General features: G+C 38.8%; 1 protein-coding gene across 13 annotated transcripts in view; it reads right to left on the bottom strand.

The window, feature by feature from the left end:
• Positions 1–15,690, bottom strand: part of RALGAPA1 (Ral GTPase activating protein catalytic subunit alpha 1) — a 140,403-nt gene that overhangs the window by 26,083 nt on the left and 98,630 nt on the right. For all 13 annotated transcript variants that reach the window (XR_014011374.1, XM_081207277.1, XM_081207285.1 and 10 more), the window contains 2 exons: positions 7,977–8,135; positions 4,556–4,683 (listed from right to left, as the gene is read on the bottom strand). Coding sequence is in view for 12 of the 13 variants with exons in the window: in XM_081207277.1 (XP_081063403.1) it covers positions 4,556–4,683; positions 7,977–8,135 (287 nt within the window). In the remaining variant the exon portion in view is untranslated. The remainder of the gene's footprint in view (positions 1–4,555; positions 4,684–7,976; positions 8,136–15,690) is intronic.

Genomic DNA, 15,690 nt, shown 5'->3' with positions numbered 1-15,690 from the left:
TTGTAACATGACAATAGTACTATTGTGAACAGGGTCTGGGCTTCCTTCCCACAGAGAGTTAAAATGGGCAGTTCCCGTTGCCCATGATTGGTGTCCAGTGAAACAATACACAGCCAGGTTTTATCAGCTCCACGCCAAAAAAGTGAAGCCAGGGAACCCAAGCCTTCATATCATGCTGAAACATATGCCAACCCGGCTGGCCCCAAAGGTTTATCGCTGAGAATCAGGATCCATCATGTCCCCTGTGAAATTTCACCTCACATACCTTCTGTGAAATGCATGGCTTTGCTGAAAATTGAACCTTTTCACAATTAGCAAGAACAGATGGATGGATGGAAACTGTGGTTTGGCAATTTTAAAATCCCATACTGGTAATAAGTAGAAGTGCTTCAAGCAAAAGGGGTGAATCAGTGACCTTTGTCCTTATTTTTTTTATATAATGATGTTAAAAGAAATACTTTAAAAAAAAAATTACTTCTAACAGCAATATTAAAAGGCAATAACAGTATTAAAACTATATTTTTATATAGTTTTTAAATATATTTTTATATATTAAAACTATGTTTTAACAGTATTAAAACCCTATATTTTGCTGAAGTTTCCATGTGAAAAATAAAATGAGCACAAATGCACATTTTAGATTATTCAAATGCTCTTAAAATGGCGCACTAAAATGTAGCACATTCATAATACATTTTTTAGAAAACGTTCTTTCTATTTCTTCTAAGCAACACTGGGGCAAAGCAGGTGTAATGATTTCTCATGCAGTCAGTATTTTCCAAATATTGTGCAATTCCTCCCTCAAAAAGATTTAAAACTAATCTAGTACAACATTCAATCTTGCACATTTCACTTTAGAAAAAGCCTTGGTAATTGTAGGGATATTTGGATGTGGTGTTTAAGAAGAATAAACATTACAAAAACATGTTGAAACAAGGTTTTTTGTGGGGTTTTACACACACACACACACACACACACACACTGCTTAGCAATGGAGCAAAGATTGCAGACTACCTCTCTACTTTGTGAATGGCAAATTAGATGAGTACAACGAATCAATTTTACTTCATTTTTCCCCCTTTAAAATCTTTTGCTTTCTCAGTTGAAAAAAAACAACAGATTTTCTGCTTGTACAGCGGGGAGCACTCTGTGATTACTTTATTTATTTCTACCTATCTAAAATGTTTCATTCTGAGCACGAGCCATGGGAGACCAGGGGGCGGGGGGGGGGGTGCAGAGGGGAGAGAATACAAAGCATAAAACATTTACGTGGCCCTTACCCAACAGTGCAGCAAGCACACATATACGGATAATCAATGTAGAAATCCCTAAATAATTGTAATAAGGCATAGGTGGACAATCTATATGGCAAGCATTAATACAAGAGTTTAAAACCAATCACAAATGTCTACTCAATCAGTAGTCTAGTGCTTAAAATCAAAGGCATTTAAAGTGATGCTTTGGAATTAGTCATTATTAAAAAAAACAAAAAACCCTGCTCTTTCAACAGGTAACTAATAAATGGCTGAGAACAAGCCTACACTACACCTAAGGTCCAATTGTTAGGCAGAACACTGCCTACCCATGCTCCCTAGTGCTGTATTTTACCTCTAATTGCATGATCAAGCCAATAAATTGGTCTCGAGGGACAAAAAAAAGGACTATAAAGTACCTACCATGACAAAACTGGAGGCTGCAAGAAAATGCACTTCAGAAACAAGTAAGGCATGACAAGACAAATGAAGAAGAGGTTTCAAAGCCTGAAAGACAGTCATCAATACTGACAGATTACTGTAATTCTGGCTGTCAGGGCGATCGATTTAGGCAGCATATGCCAATCAATATACTCTTGTAATTTACTGAGCAGCATTAGGTACATAGTTAGCCAAGATGTGCCCAAGATAAGTCTCAGACTACTTTTAATGAGCATAAATCACACAATTTATGCTTTGGAATCTCAGGACTATTTAGTGGGTATAAAATAGCTGACACATCTATATAATTATTGGCACAAAGTAAGTCTAAATCTTTTTAGAATTTTCATTATTCTGAGGCTTACAATGCATCACCTGTGATTATATTTTTCCAAATTATCTCTGTTTCTAGGTAACTGTGAAAAAGATATTGGTTATCAGTGTTTAAAATATATATGTTTACAGCTACTTCATCTGCCCACAGTGTCTCAATATCTGTTTTATAATCATAATCAGATGTAGAAATTAAAGCAAAAGAAAAGCTGCAAGTAAAAACTCTTGTATGTGAAAATCTGTTATCAGGATGGTCACATATTAAGTATCACATTATGTTAAGAGCACTGAAATTTTATTATTCAGTTAACATACCAATTCAGGAGCCCCTTAAGTTAGTACTGCATGAATATCAGGAAAAACTGCAAATACTTGACACACACCTCTTACTAACCACAAAACTTCCAAGCCTCAAGGTGACGTTACTGCTAACAATCTTTCACCAGTCTTAGACAGGAAAAAATGGGGAAGGGGCAAATTAGCTTGCAATGCTTGGCAGATCAACAGATAGCATATGCAATTGCTATCTCTCAAATGTGATTTTAGGGATGCGGGTGGCGCTGTGGGTTAAACCACAGAGCCTAGGGCTTGCTGATCAGAAGGTCAGCGGTTCGAATCCCCGCGACAGGGTGAGCTCCCATTGCTCGGTCCCTGCTCCTGCCAACCTAGTAGTTCGAAAGCACGTCAAAGTGCAAGTAGGTACCACTCCGGCAGGAAGGTAAACGGCATTTCCATGTGCTGCTCTGGTTCGGCAGAAGCGGCTTAGTCATGCTGGCCACATGACCTGGAAGCTGTATGCTGGCTCCCTTGGCCAATAAAGCGAGATGAGCACCGCAACCTCAGAGTCGTCCACGACTGGACCTAATGGTCAGGGGTCCCTTTACCTTTAAATGTGATTTTATTTGGGTATGGGATCAAGACTCAAAGGGTCTCTTTGGCTGAATAAGACTATTATCAATAAGAAAATGAGAGGTCTGGCGGGTGGCAACATAAGAACGAGCCTTTTCTGCAGTGGCTCCCTGTTTGTGGAATGCTTTTGTTTTATTATGCATTTTGTGTTCTCATTTTGTATTTTTATGCTGTGAGCCACCCTGTAATCTTTGGATGAAGGGCGGTATACAGATTTAATAAATAAAATAAATAAAACAGGGGGTGGGTGGGAATTAGCCTATTAGCAGCATTTCTTGAATTTTAATAAGATAAATGAAGTTGAGCAGATCTACCAAACTATTTTATGTGGCATTGCTGAGGCATAGACAGGTTCCTCTAAGAAGGTAGATAGAAGGACCAACACAACTCCACAGATAAGCGGATACACGCAGATGTATTTTATAATGTATGTGGGTTATTTCTAAGCAAATTTCTCTTATGTTTCTCCTCAGCAAGAAGAAGCAGCACATCCTGGTCTCCCTTTACCCATCTCATTCATCAACAACATGGCAGATAATGTCCTCCCATACCCATTTCCCTGGAGTCACCAAGTGAAATCCAACAGCGTTTGTGTGTGCTATGGCTGATGCACTAGGAATTCTTCTTCCTCTCCTGCCCAGTGCAGTCTTTTGAATGCACCTGAAATCTGCTCTGAAGGTCAGGAGCTGGATGCAGATTTGGGGGAGGGGATGCTGTGGGGTCTGTGTGTGTAGATTTTTGTTTTGGGGCGAGAAGGATGATGAAGTCCCATTGTGAGAGTGGAAGTGTGCTCACTTGACACCAGATTTCTCCCATTAATGTGAATGCAGTCTTACTGCTGTACATAGGATGCAAGACATCTGCCTATTTTAATCAACATTTCCTTTACAAAGTATACGGTATTGGTTTTAAATGAACTGACTTACCTCATGTTTTCATTTCAATGTATGCTGATTTGCTATTGAACACTTCCTGAACAAAATAGTACCACTGTTTCCAGACTTCTCTACAAAAATATGCAGTCATGTTGGTATTATAACAGCTTAACATCCCATGTGTGTCACACAATCATGCACACACCTCTCCTCGGTCAATAAAAGTACAGTTCAGGATTATGAGAATGAGTGTAGTCTTCCCTAGGGAGCCTTGTTACTCTGGCATAGGTGTGAGGAGTTTAGTGGTACATCTAAACCAGTTCACTCTTTCTTTGGTGGGTGGGAAAAAGCTGCAATTCCTTTTGCAACAGGGAATTAAAATGGCACAATCTTTTCCCCCAATGACAATATGCCACAACGAAAGGAGAAGACTATTACTATAAATTTAGTATTACAGGGGGAAAAATATGTCAACAGTACTTCTACTACAAACATATCTTTAAGTACTGTTAATGCATTAATCCAGTTGAGCTTTATATTTTATTTCTATTGAATATTTTGTTACCCTTGTGCTTTTGCTTTTTGTTTTTTTCACAAAACCCCTGCACTTATTGAACTCTTCAATATCAATCATGGGGTGAAAAATAATCCTTGATGGATTTATTGAAAATATGTCCCACTGTGTTCATGGGGTCTACTTCCGGGTAGATGTGCACAGGATTGTAGTCTTACTTAAAAGGATACAAGTTTTGGTATAATGGAATGAGTGACTTCAGTGCTCTGCTTGCGTTTATAGCTGTTGCACGAACCATAATAGGAAGAATTTTTCCATTCACAATAGCACCATCAAACAATGGACCAAAGAATGGGACCTGAATCAGGAAATTGAGAAAGCCGGCCATTAAATCATTCTTTTCTATAACAATTAGCAATCAGCATTAACAAAGGATTGCTCAGCTAGATCATTCTTCTCACCTTCAGTTAATCACAGTAGTTATTCAAAATACTCTAAGAGATGCTGCACCTTATAAAAGTATACCGATATGATCACTTGATATTATCAGCAAGAAATAATCCTTCTCCTTATTTTGCTTTAATAACCATTTGAATAATTTACCTCATTCAGGCTTAGTTTAATGCCAAAACCAAATAATGATCACGAATGCCATGTTCTTGAAGGTCAAAGTCTGAGTGAGACTGGAGAAGGGGAACATTTGCTGAAGGGATATGATTACTTTGAAAGAAAATTGCTAATATAAGTTTATGGCCCAATGTTCATTAGAGCAATCTTAACATACAACTAATGAGCAAGCAATCACAATCACCTGTTGGGATATAGCTGCATGATTAAAAAAAAAGAGTCCTAAGGGAGTAAGAATTGGAGATAAAGAGTACAAATTAAAAGCCTACGCAGATGATCTGGTTTTCTTTTTTGAGAACCCATTTGAAACCACCAGCAGAGCGATAGAACTTTTGGAAGAGTTCGGTAAATTATCCGGATTCAAGTTAAATAGGGGGAAAACTAAATTATTAATAAAGAATCTGACAGCACAAGAAAGATTACAGCTAGAACAACAGGTGGATATTAAAGTAGCGAATAAGGTGAAATATTTGGGAATTTGGTTGTCCACAAAGAATATTAACTTGGTAGAGGATAATTATGATAAATTGTGGAAGGAAATTAAGAAAGATATGAATACCTGGCGTAGATTGAATTTATCTTGGATCGGGAGGATGGAATCGATTAAGATGTGTATCCTCCCGAGATTGTTATTTCTGTTTCAGAACCTACCAGTTATAAAAGGTACCACCTGCTTTAAAAATTGGCAAAGAACCCTGACCAAATATATTTGGCAAGAGAAGAAACCTAGGGTGAAACTCAAATACTTGATGGATTCCAGGGAAAGAGGGGGCTTTGGTGTACCAAACCTAAGGCTCTACTATGAGGCCGCATGCCTACTTTGGATAAAGGACTGGGCCACCCTGAAAGATGCTGATCTATTAGACCTGGAAGGGTTCGATCTAAGATTTGGGTGGCATGCCTACCTCTGGCAGGGAAAAGACAAAGTCCATAGAGGATTTCATAACCATATAGTTAGAGGACCACTCATGGAAGTCTGGAATAGGAAGAAAAATGTGATTGAACAAAACACCCCCTGGTGGCTTTCACCTGTGGATATCATCAAAATAAAGAAATTAAATATGATAGGTAAAAGATGGACGTATGAGGATTTATGAATTAAATCAGAAGAAGGGTGGAAATTAAGATCACAGGACGAACTGAAAGAGAAAATTAAGGATTGGTTTCACCTACACCAAGTTAGTGCAATATGGACGGAACATAAGAGAATAGGTATGGGAGAAAATAAATCTAGATTTCAAGTGGAGATTATGGAGAGTAATAGCAAATTACTGTCCAAAATGTATAGGCAATTGCTGGAAAGTGAAAACAAGGAAGTGTTGATTAAAGAGGTAATGATCAAATGGAATAAAGATTTAGGATATGAGATAGGTTATGATAAATGGCAAACATTATGGAAGAAAGGTATGAGATTTACCGTATGTGCCGATTTATGTGAGAATCTGTACAAGATGATGTACCGCTGGTATCTGACCCCGGTAAGATTAGGGAGAATGTATAGAACAGCAGATAACACTTGCTGGAGATGCAAAGATAAGGTGGGGACTTTCTTTCATATTTGGTGGACCTGCGAGGAGGTGAAGGGTTTCTGGGGACAAATTTACGAGGAGTTAAAGAAAATTTTGAAGTATAATTTTCCCAAGAAACCTGAAGCTTTCCTTCTAGGGATGATTGGGGAGGAAATAAAAAAGAAAGATCAGACTTTCTTCCAGTATGCCGCTACCGCGGCGAGAATCTTAATAGCAAAGAAATGGAAATCCTCAGAAACTCCAACAATGAGAGAGTGGCAGGTCAAAGTGTACCAATATTTGGAACTGGCGAGACTTACACAATATATTAGGCGGGATAACTCTATTAAAAAGACAGAAGATTGGTCGAAATTTATAAGTTACCTTGAGACTAACTTGAGAATTAACAACTTAACAGTAGACGATGTTTAACTCCTACGACATGTAAAGATAAACAAAATAACTGCAGAAGATTAATGTAGAATGTTTAATCCAAAGCTGAGGTTAAGGGAAGTCAAATGTGTGTAAGGGTATGATTGGAATTTTCTTCTTTGTAATGTCTTTTTTTCCCCTACTACTTTAGATGTATGTGTTTTTAATGTGTTGTGTGTATTGTATGTCTTTATGTTACAACTTTTCTTTGTATGCGCAAGTATATGTGATTGTAATAAAGTATAAAAAAAAAAAAAAAAAGAGTCCTGATTTAGCATGGAATGGCACACATTTATGCTGTATGCATCTGCTAAGTATATAGGCTCTGACTCAGGAATATACACAACCAGCACTGGATTGGATCTATCCGGTCACCCAAATGATGGTTGGTACTATCATGCTACAACCCAAACAATTTGTTGAATACTGTGCCAAGAATCCTTCTTGTCTTTAACATTCCTGCACAAATCTCTGACATCTATGCACACAAGCCTGGTTTAGACATACATTTCTCAGCTTGCTAAACAATAGTGTAGCAGCAAGGAGTGAGCATAGGACATCATGCTCTCCTTTCACTTCTTCCCCCTGCCGCCTCCTTTCATCGGTGCACTGGTCCTGGTTAGTTTAAACTAAAGTCTCCCATGATGTCTGAAATGAGAAACTCTGATTGTAAATTTACTAACCAGGACCTTAAAGCACTATTTGAATGCAGTTCCCCTTTCTACTTCTTGCACAGCCCTAACACACTGCTATAAACTAAATGTCATAGTACATAATTCTAGCAGCTACTATCCCCTTGGGTTATAGCCATTTGGCTCTGCTGAGACACCAGCTCCTTTTGGCTTCTCCTCTCCATGAAATGTTTCCATCTAAGTTGATAATTTTGTAACATTAACAACTAGGGCTTGAATTTCCTTACTTTCCTTTTCTCTCCCCATCCCCTTTTCCTCTTTTGCCATTTTTAAAAAGATTGTAAAAGTCTAGACACTGCCTTGTTTGTTTTTGCTCTTATATAAGCCACTCAAGAGATTCTTTTCCCTGAAGAGAAGGATAAAACTGCATTGAATAATAATAAAAAGCTTACTTCTGGTTTTTTCATAATCTGGATACTGAACATATAATTCTTCATTGGATATATAACAATGAGCACATCTCCGAACTCGGTAGGAATTATTCCTCTTCTGTAGTCTCGCGTATGTTCTGACCAGACAATGTGAACTTCATCATTTCCTAAATGTCTTAGCTGAAACAAGAAAAGTAATAAATATGCAAAAGGATGTAAAATAGTGCGGAATCTGAAAAATCACCAAGATAAGAGTATGGAACCCATTTTAGATTGAATGGGTCTCATTTTAAGACTGGAACAAAAAACTATTTCAAGATGAGGAGAGAACTTTAAAAATCAGACGTGTCAGTTTTAAACAAACAAGTTGCCCACAAGTTCTTCAGCTAAGTATCTCATTGATTCAGCTTTGGCTCTTCAGTTTAATTTGTCAGCTTTCACTGTTTATATCATGAACTAATGGAGAACATACTTCTCATAGACAAAACCTTTGAATATTAACTCTAGCAGTGAAATCCTACACATATTTACTAATAATTTACTAATAAGCAAACCACACTCTCATCAATGGGATATTCTCCAAAGTAAGGATTCCAAATATTGTATTTTAGAATGTTGCCATTTACTTGATTTCACACACACAAGAATAATAATTGACTGTCACCTATTCTAAGAAAGTCTCCAGCACATATAGTTGCTTTCCTAAGGTCCTCTAATGACTGACATAAGACAGTTTCTTGCCTTAACAATTACAAAACTTTGCAAGAGTTATTAGGTTTGTTATGAGCATTCTTACCCAAAATATGGAAGTGAAACAATTTTGAATGACAATGATTAGTGAGTTGAACTTTGCTTCTAAGAATCAAAATTTTACTAGTCTCTCTCTCTCCCCTCCACCTCACACAAGAATGTATGTGTGTGTGTGTGTGTGTGTGTGTGTGTGTGTCTCATCCCATGAAACCAAATGATGGAACACTCAAGTTACACAAAAGAAAGTACTTTTTCACAAACAGCATAGTTGGAATTGATGCTTGCCAGCTGCATTTAATGTAGAATTTGCATGTTTATATAATAGGGCATGGGTAGGCAAACTAAGGCCCAGGGGCCGGATGTGGCCCAATCGCCTTCTAAATCCAGCCCGTGGACAGTCCGGGAATCAGCATGTTTTTACATGAGTAGAATGTGTGATTTTATTTAAAATGCATCTCTGGGCCGCAAAATATAGTCCGGCCCCCCCACAAGGTCTGAGGGACAGTGGACCAGCCCCCTGCTGAAAAAGTTTGCTGACCCCTGTAATAGGGGATGAGCCCCACTTGTACCGCTTAGCAACCCTGCCTACCCGCCAAACCCTCCCTTTACACCTTGCCCAATCCTTTTTTTAAAAAATGATATTTATTAAAGGTTTGAAAGTTACAGAAAAAAGAAAAAAGAAACAATACAAAATTAAACAAAATAAAACAATACCTTACAATACATCAAAAAACAAAAGAAAAAAGAAAAAACAATACAGCAAAACAACCAGAAAAACAAAAACATTTAAAAACACATCCAATATTCCGTATCTTTACCTTTCATTTACTTGTTTCATCGACCTCCTCACACCTCCCTTTTTTGTATTCTAGTTCAATTAGCTATTTCGGCAAATCCTTTCCATCTTTCTCAATTTTCGTTCTATAATTTATCTTAAGACAATATAACCTTAAATTTTCCACTTTGGTCCATTAACAATCTATTTTTACTTAATTCTTTATAACATTTCTGCTAAAGCCATATAACTTCATTCCAGCATCCTTCTAACATTCATTAATTTTGCAATATTTCTGTAAATATACTTTAAATTTCTTCCAATCTTCTTCCACCGACTCTTCTCCCTGGTCTCGGATTCTGCCAGTCATTTCTGCCAATTCCATGTATACACCTTGCCCAATCCTTTCTCCTGTTATAGCTCGCTCGCACAACCCTTAACTTTCTCTTCTTCATTCCCCTCCACAACTAGGGGCGCGGGTGACAGTGCTGGCAGTGTGGGGAGGATGTGGATGAAAGGAAGACACGTGGAGGCAACAATAGGGAGAGAGCATGGCTGGTGCTCTGGGAATGAAACAAAGAAAAGCTGCATTCTAAAAAGCAACCTCTCTGCCTCATATCAGCAGCCGACTCCTTCACCCTTTGCCCTGAGGGTAGCGCTGGTGCTGGCAAGGGGAGCAGGATGTTTGCTGGGGAACTGCCCTGGACTGTCTTGGCTGTTCCACTGGGATCCTGCTGCTGGGGGTAGGGAGATTTAACCCTTTGACCTTCCTGAGCCCCCTTTACCTGCTATTTGCATTAGAGAAAAAAGCCTTCCACTGGAATTTTCCCATGCAAATAGCAGGCACAGGTTTCCTATATGGACTGGGACTGCAGGGAGGGTAAAAGCCCCCTTACCCTGGGTCCCAAGGTAAGATGTAAGGTAGCAAATGGAACTTTATCAACCCAGGCCCAAGGGTACCTCCAGAAACTTAAGAGGAAGAGAAGGAAACAGTTGTGGGACTTTCTGCTCCTGGAGGTTCACCAGTTGCCCAACTTACTAGTTTTCAGAAAGCAGGTTGTATTTCAGTTTGTTTTTATATGATGCTGATGGATGTTTTGATCTGCAGCTATTTAGTCTAAATCTGACTTGTATGATATACAAGTTTTTGTGTAGCTGTTGTCACACTAGGTTTTCGTTTTTATTCTGTGGCAATTTTATTGATTCTGTAAACCACTGAATACAACATCACTTAACAGCAACATCAGCAACAACAAGAAACAAAAACACAAACATCTCATAAGATGTTCAAATGTTGAAATACTCAGCGTTTAGGGGAAGACTGTTGTATTTGTCTTCTGGACTGTGCCTGGGTACTATCTAATTGTGATTGTAGCCAATGCCTCTTTGCCCTGACCAAGTACAAGACAAAACTTCCCAGAAAAAAGGGCTGCTTCTGCCGCCACCACTGCTTTTCTTTTATAACTTCTCTTTTCACCACTGATAGTTCTTTCTGCAGGAAGGGTTGCTACCACAGTGGCGTAGCGTGGGTTGTCAGCACCCGGGGCAAGGCAAGTAATTTGCGCCCCCTAACACGTGGATTTGCGCCCCCTAACCCCCAGATGTTGCACCCGGTGCGGCTGGCCCCCCCTGCACCCCCCACGCTACGCCACTGTGCTACCATAATGTCCAGTGTCTGTGACTACTGTAGGTAGAATGGTAATCTACAACAATGAAGATTAGTTTAACTATTTCTTCTGCTACAGCACAGGGTTACAATTTCTACTCCATCACTGAACAAACCAACAAATTGGAAAAGCAGAGATATCTGAAATTTCATTTTAAAAAATCGAAATACTTTAAAACATTCTTACTTTATAGCCATCACCATGTGTCAGCTTTCCTAATAAGTTTATGTTAACTGAATACAAAAGAAATGTGAAATAAATATAACCAGAAGGGACGATCAAATCTAATTTGATACATTAATGTCATATGCTGTACATGTTACAATACCAGCCAGAGTTAATACTAAGCTGCAGGCTATACTGAGATTTCCAAATGGCAGATTGTTCTAAGTGATACGAAGTATAATTGAAGTAATAAACGATAGTAAAAGCAAAGAACACTGGCAGGAAGAATTCAAGTATTTACTTAAAAAAATTAAATAAGTTAGTTTTGGAAAGAGAAGACAACTGAAATAATGCAGGGCTCAATTTACAGAAAGTTCCTTTTATTTATCTATTGCATTAACCCTTGAACTCTTGCCAGAATTACCAGTAATGTGTAGAACCTACTGATCTAAAGAACGGATGAGAAAAGACATTACAACTTCCTGAAGGCCATGAACTAGCTAAGGGTTTTGCTTTTGTAATTCCAGTTCTAACTTCAGGAAGCTTTTCCTGCGCTAAATTGCCAAACTGCTTTTAATACCAGGGATAGGTGGTTAAAAAGTGCTCTGGTGATTTGTTAGGGGAGAGAAAATGGAATCTGGAAGAAAAAAGAGGAAAACAAAGTTTTCTGAAAGCACACGTGTTGCTAAGAACTGGGACTGTATCTATGATAAATCTTCAAAAGCAGAAAAATAAAACCATACACATGCACACACATAATAGCAGGAATCCAAGGAACCCAACACATCAAATATGGCATTCATGCTTAAATGTCTCAAATGGCAACTGTCCATGAGGCATAGCAAATAGCTTTTGAAATTAAGGGTCACTTCCAAAAAACAGCTAGTTTTATAAAATGGGAGTGTATTGCTCAAAGGAATAAAAAGAGAAGGTCCAAGCCCTTTAGCATTCCCAACTCAGATATGTATGGCATGTAGTTCACTTCTAAAGATAAAATTGGTTATACTCAAGGGTGGTATTCATTTAAGTTTTACTCATAAGAGGCCCATTAAAATTAATGAACATGACTAAGGTTCATTGATTTCACTGGGTCTACTCTTAAAAAAAACTTAGTTGAGTACCATCCCAAGTGTGCAAGATTTGAACCAGAGGTCCTGATTCTCCACTCCAGATGTGTACAGACTGATTGTGAATATTCAGCAACTAGGGAAGCATTTTTTTTACATGAATGATTCTTTCTTCACTTGTACCCTGTTATTCAAATCTGATAACTAGGCTGTCTAGAATTCCCTCTTTCACCCCCATCGAGTCTCTAAAACCTGAAATGTACATTCAGTCACAGAGTCAGCATTTGACTGTACCTGAGTAAGTTTTATCCATGCAGCTTGGAAACAAGATATTGCTTATGCAGCTTCGCTAGCTCCTTGTCTTTAGCTGTGTGTAATGGGTATGGGGTTGCTCGTGCGTAAGTTGCTGCCTCTCCTGGCTATGTTGCCTTGTTAAACCTTTCTGTATGGACAGCCCTTCAATTCGTGGCTGCCTCAGTCGCTAGCAGAATCCGTCAGTGGGCGTTTCTTAAATCTTTTCCAACATAAAAGTTGTTTGACACCCAGTCTCCTCCTACTCTCTCTGCGTGGAAGTCTTCTGCGCAGGGTGGGCATGGGTAGCGGAGGACCCGTGCTCTCCCTGCTGGTGTCCGGTGAAGAGTCCTGGAGCCCTCTCTCCGATTCCCCCATCAGCCCCTCTATATCCCTGGTGTTGCGCTGATTTGCTTCCCCATCTGCGGAGCTGCCTCTCTCCCTGCTGGGCCCTTGAATGGGCCCTTCTCCAGCATCATTTGAGAGCGTTCCCTCCGCCTCTAGCTCCGATGTCAGTTCCCTGACACTGTGTGAGCAGTAAAAAAGGCTCCAGCTTCAGAAATGAAGCTATGCTTTCATAACCTTGTGTAAGGAATTTGGAGTGGATGACGCGGTGTATAGAAAAGATTACGGGCTTGGATGGCTAGGCAGCAAACACACCCATGCTCCTAAATTAGAGCTGATATGACTGAGATGGATAGACTTACGGTTTCTGGCTGCCACGTGTGGTGAGCCACTACACCACAGGTTGGAGCGTCTACATGGGCAGTGAACTATAGAACTAGTTTGCCCACCCAGTATGGCCACTGGATCCTCATGGACAAGAAAGCAGGAAAGATAAGTTTCCTGCTCCAGTTAAACCTTGCATAAATAACAATGTATTTGATGGGTTTCTGTATTCTTTGGTTGTTTTTCTGACCCTGTCTTGTTCTTCAAGTTTTATCTTCTGGCTTCAACATTTAACTATGAATTCCTTTCTCCTGGTTCATGGCTCATCTCAGACCACTACTTATGGCTCAGCCTTGACACAATAATTTTCACGGGAGAGTATCATGTACGAGATGATATACGAAAACCCAGCCTGTGGTGTTAGATCTGTGATGGCTGTTCCACAGAATAAAAGAAAAATGAAGGGAAGGGGAGAAAGACAACTCCATTCTTATTCAAAGATGAATCTCATTAGATACTACTTTATTATTACTATTTTAAGGAAACGTTTGATTGAAAATGTTTCAAAAGAACAAGTATAGAAGCAAGAAGGCTTCTATATCTATGTTATTTATTTAAAATATGCACTGATTTTGCAGGCAGAAAAAAACCTACAGTGCACTGAAATCAATGTTATACTGAAATTAATAGAACTTATGCCTTTGATTAAGTCCCATTTATTTCATTAAGAATTAAGTGTTTCGCCCAGTTCAGAATTGCTATCTACAAGTAGAAGCTGTGACCTACACACAGTCATAGGCCACTGTCTACAACTTAGCTCCAAAATGTGGAAAATAACCTACATGAACATCTAGTACATGGGAAAAAGGGTCCAAAACTAAAAGCTTGGTTTCATTTATCGTAGCCCATTCACGAAGTGTTGCACAACAGAAGATGCACAGGACTGGTTTGGATTATAAAAAAGAGCCACGGTGAGCCTCAGGCTTGTATGCTTCCCCCTTCTCTGGCACAACTGTTTGAAAGGGTTTGTAAGTTTTCTCTTCAGTGTTAAGACTGACCCTTGAGAAACTGTGGTTAAACTTAACTATGATTAGTTGAAACAAGCCAATTTCAAGCCATTGTTCCAACTAACCATAGTGAAGGTTAACCACAGCTTAGGGTTTGGATGACATGTTGAACAAAGGTCATTTTGAAACCCAGAAATGTAAAATCATCTAATGGCTATGCCAGAGGAAGATGGTGCAAACATACAGCACAGTGAGGCTTGTTCTTGTAAGGTTAAACCATGGTTTAGTGTTTCATATCTTAATGCCAACCAAAGCCTGAATGCACTTTATGAAGTGCGGCCTAGCTTGGACAAGGTCATCTTGAACAGTTAAAAAAAATATTTAGCAGTGTGGCACAAGTTTTCAGGATACGAAAGAAAATTTTTAAAGAACGAAGTCTATTAAAAAATAATAATACAGAAAATTATTTACAGGATGAACATAAAATGAAGAGTTATCAATAATTGAAGCTAGCCAGAGGCATAGCTATTTCTCTACACTAACTGTTGACGATCTAATTCAATTACAAGTATTAAACTCCACGCTGAGGTCAACTGGCCTCACTTCCTCCAATATTACACTTCAACCAGCGCTCATTAATGTGTCTGCTGAATGGATTAGCACATCTGAAGATATATGTACAGAATAGAGGGGGCACAGTCTAATGATAGCCAATTGTTCATTTGTAATAGGGCAAATGTTCAAGGTCTCAACTTATTACCACTAATGTGGAATTTATTAAATTTAAACAAGGGAAAAAAATACCAATGGTGCAGAGCAGTTTATTCTTAGGGAGGTTTGGAAATAGCTGGTACTTGCTGATCATAGAGGTTGGCTGCAAACACATTTAATTATTGCATACCTATATATTTAAATGTTTCACGTTACATATTAGATGTTAAGCATGAAGGGTGCATCCTCTGGCAACTCTGTGGGATATCAATTTCTAAATACCCTGGATTTTCCAGTTTTATGATACCTTGGAGGTAGATAAAGAAATGGGTGGATAGTCTGGAAACAGTTCTCTTTCATACTTTTAAACATATGTTGCTTCAAGCAGGTTATACTGACCAACTTAGCATATGACTCCCTCAGCTGACAGGTATAAGTAACTTGCTGAATCCTATCCATGATCGACACAGGGGATTGCAATTATTCTTCATGAAAATTCAATTCAGAATGGGGGGAGGTTAATATTTCTGTTTGTTATTATGCTATGTATCTCTGTGTTTTTATACTGCAAACTGCCCCATGATCCTCGGAAGAAGGAAGGTCTAGTACATTTCTATACCGCCCTTCATCTGA

Source organism: Podarcis bocagei, assembly GCF_964188305.1.
Source record: "Podarcis bocagei genome assembly, chromosome: 1".
Lineage (NCBI taxonomy): Eukaryota > Metazoa > Chordata > Lepidosauria > Squamata > Lacertidae > Podarcis > Podarcis bocagei.
The sequence above is the reverse complement of the archived record's forward strand: the minus strand, read 5'-3'. Positions and strand labels throughout refer to the sequence as shown.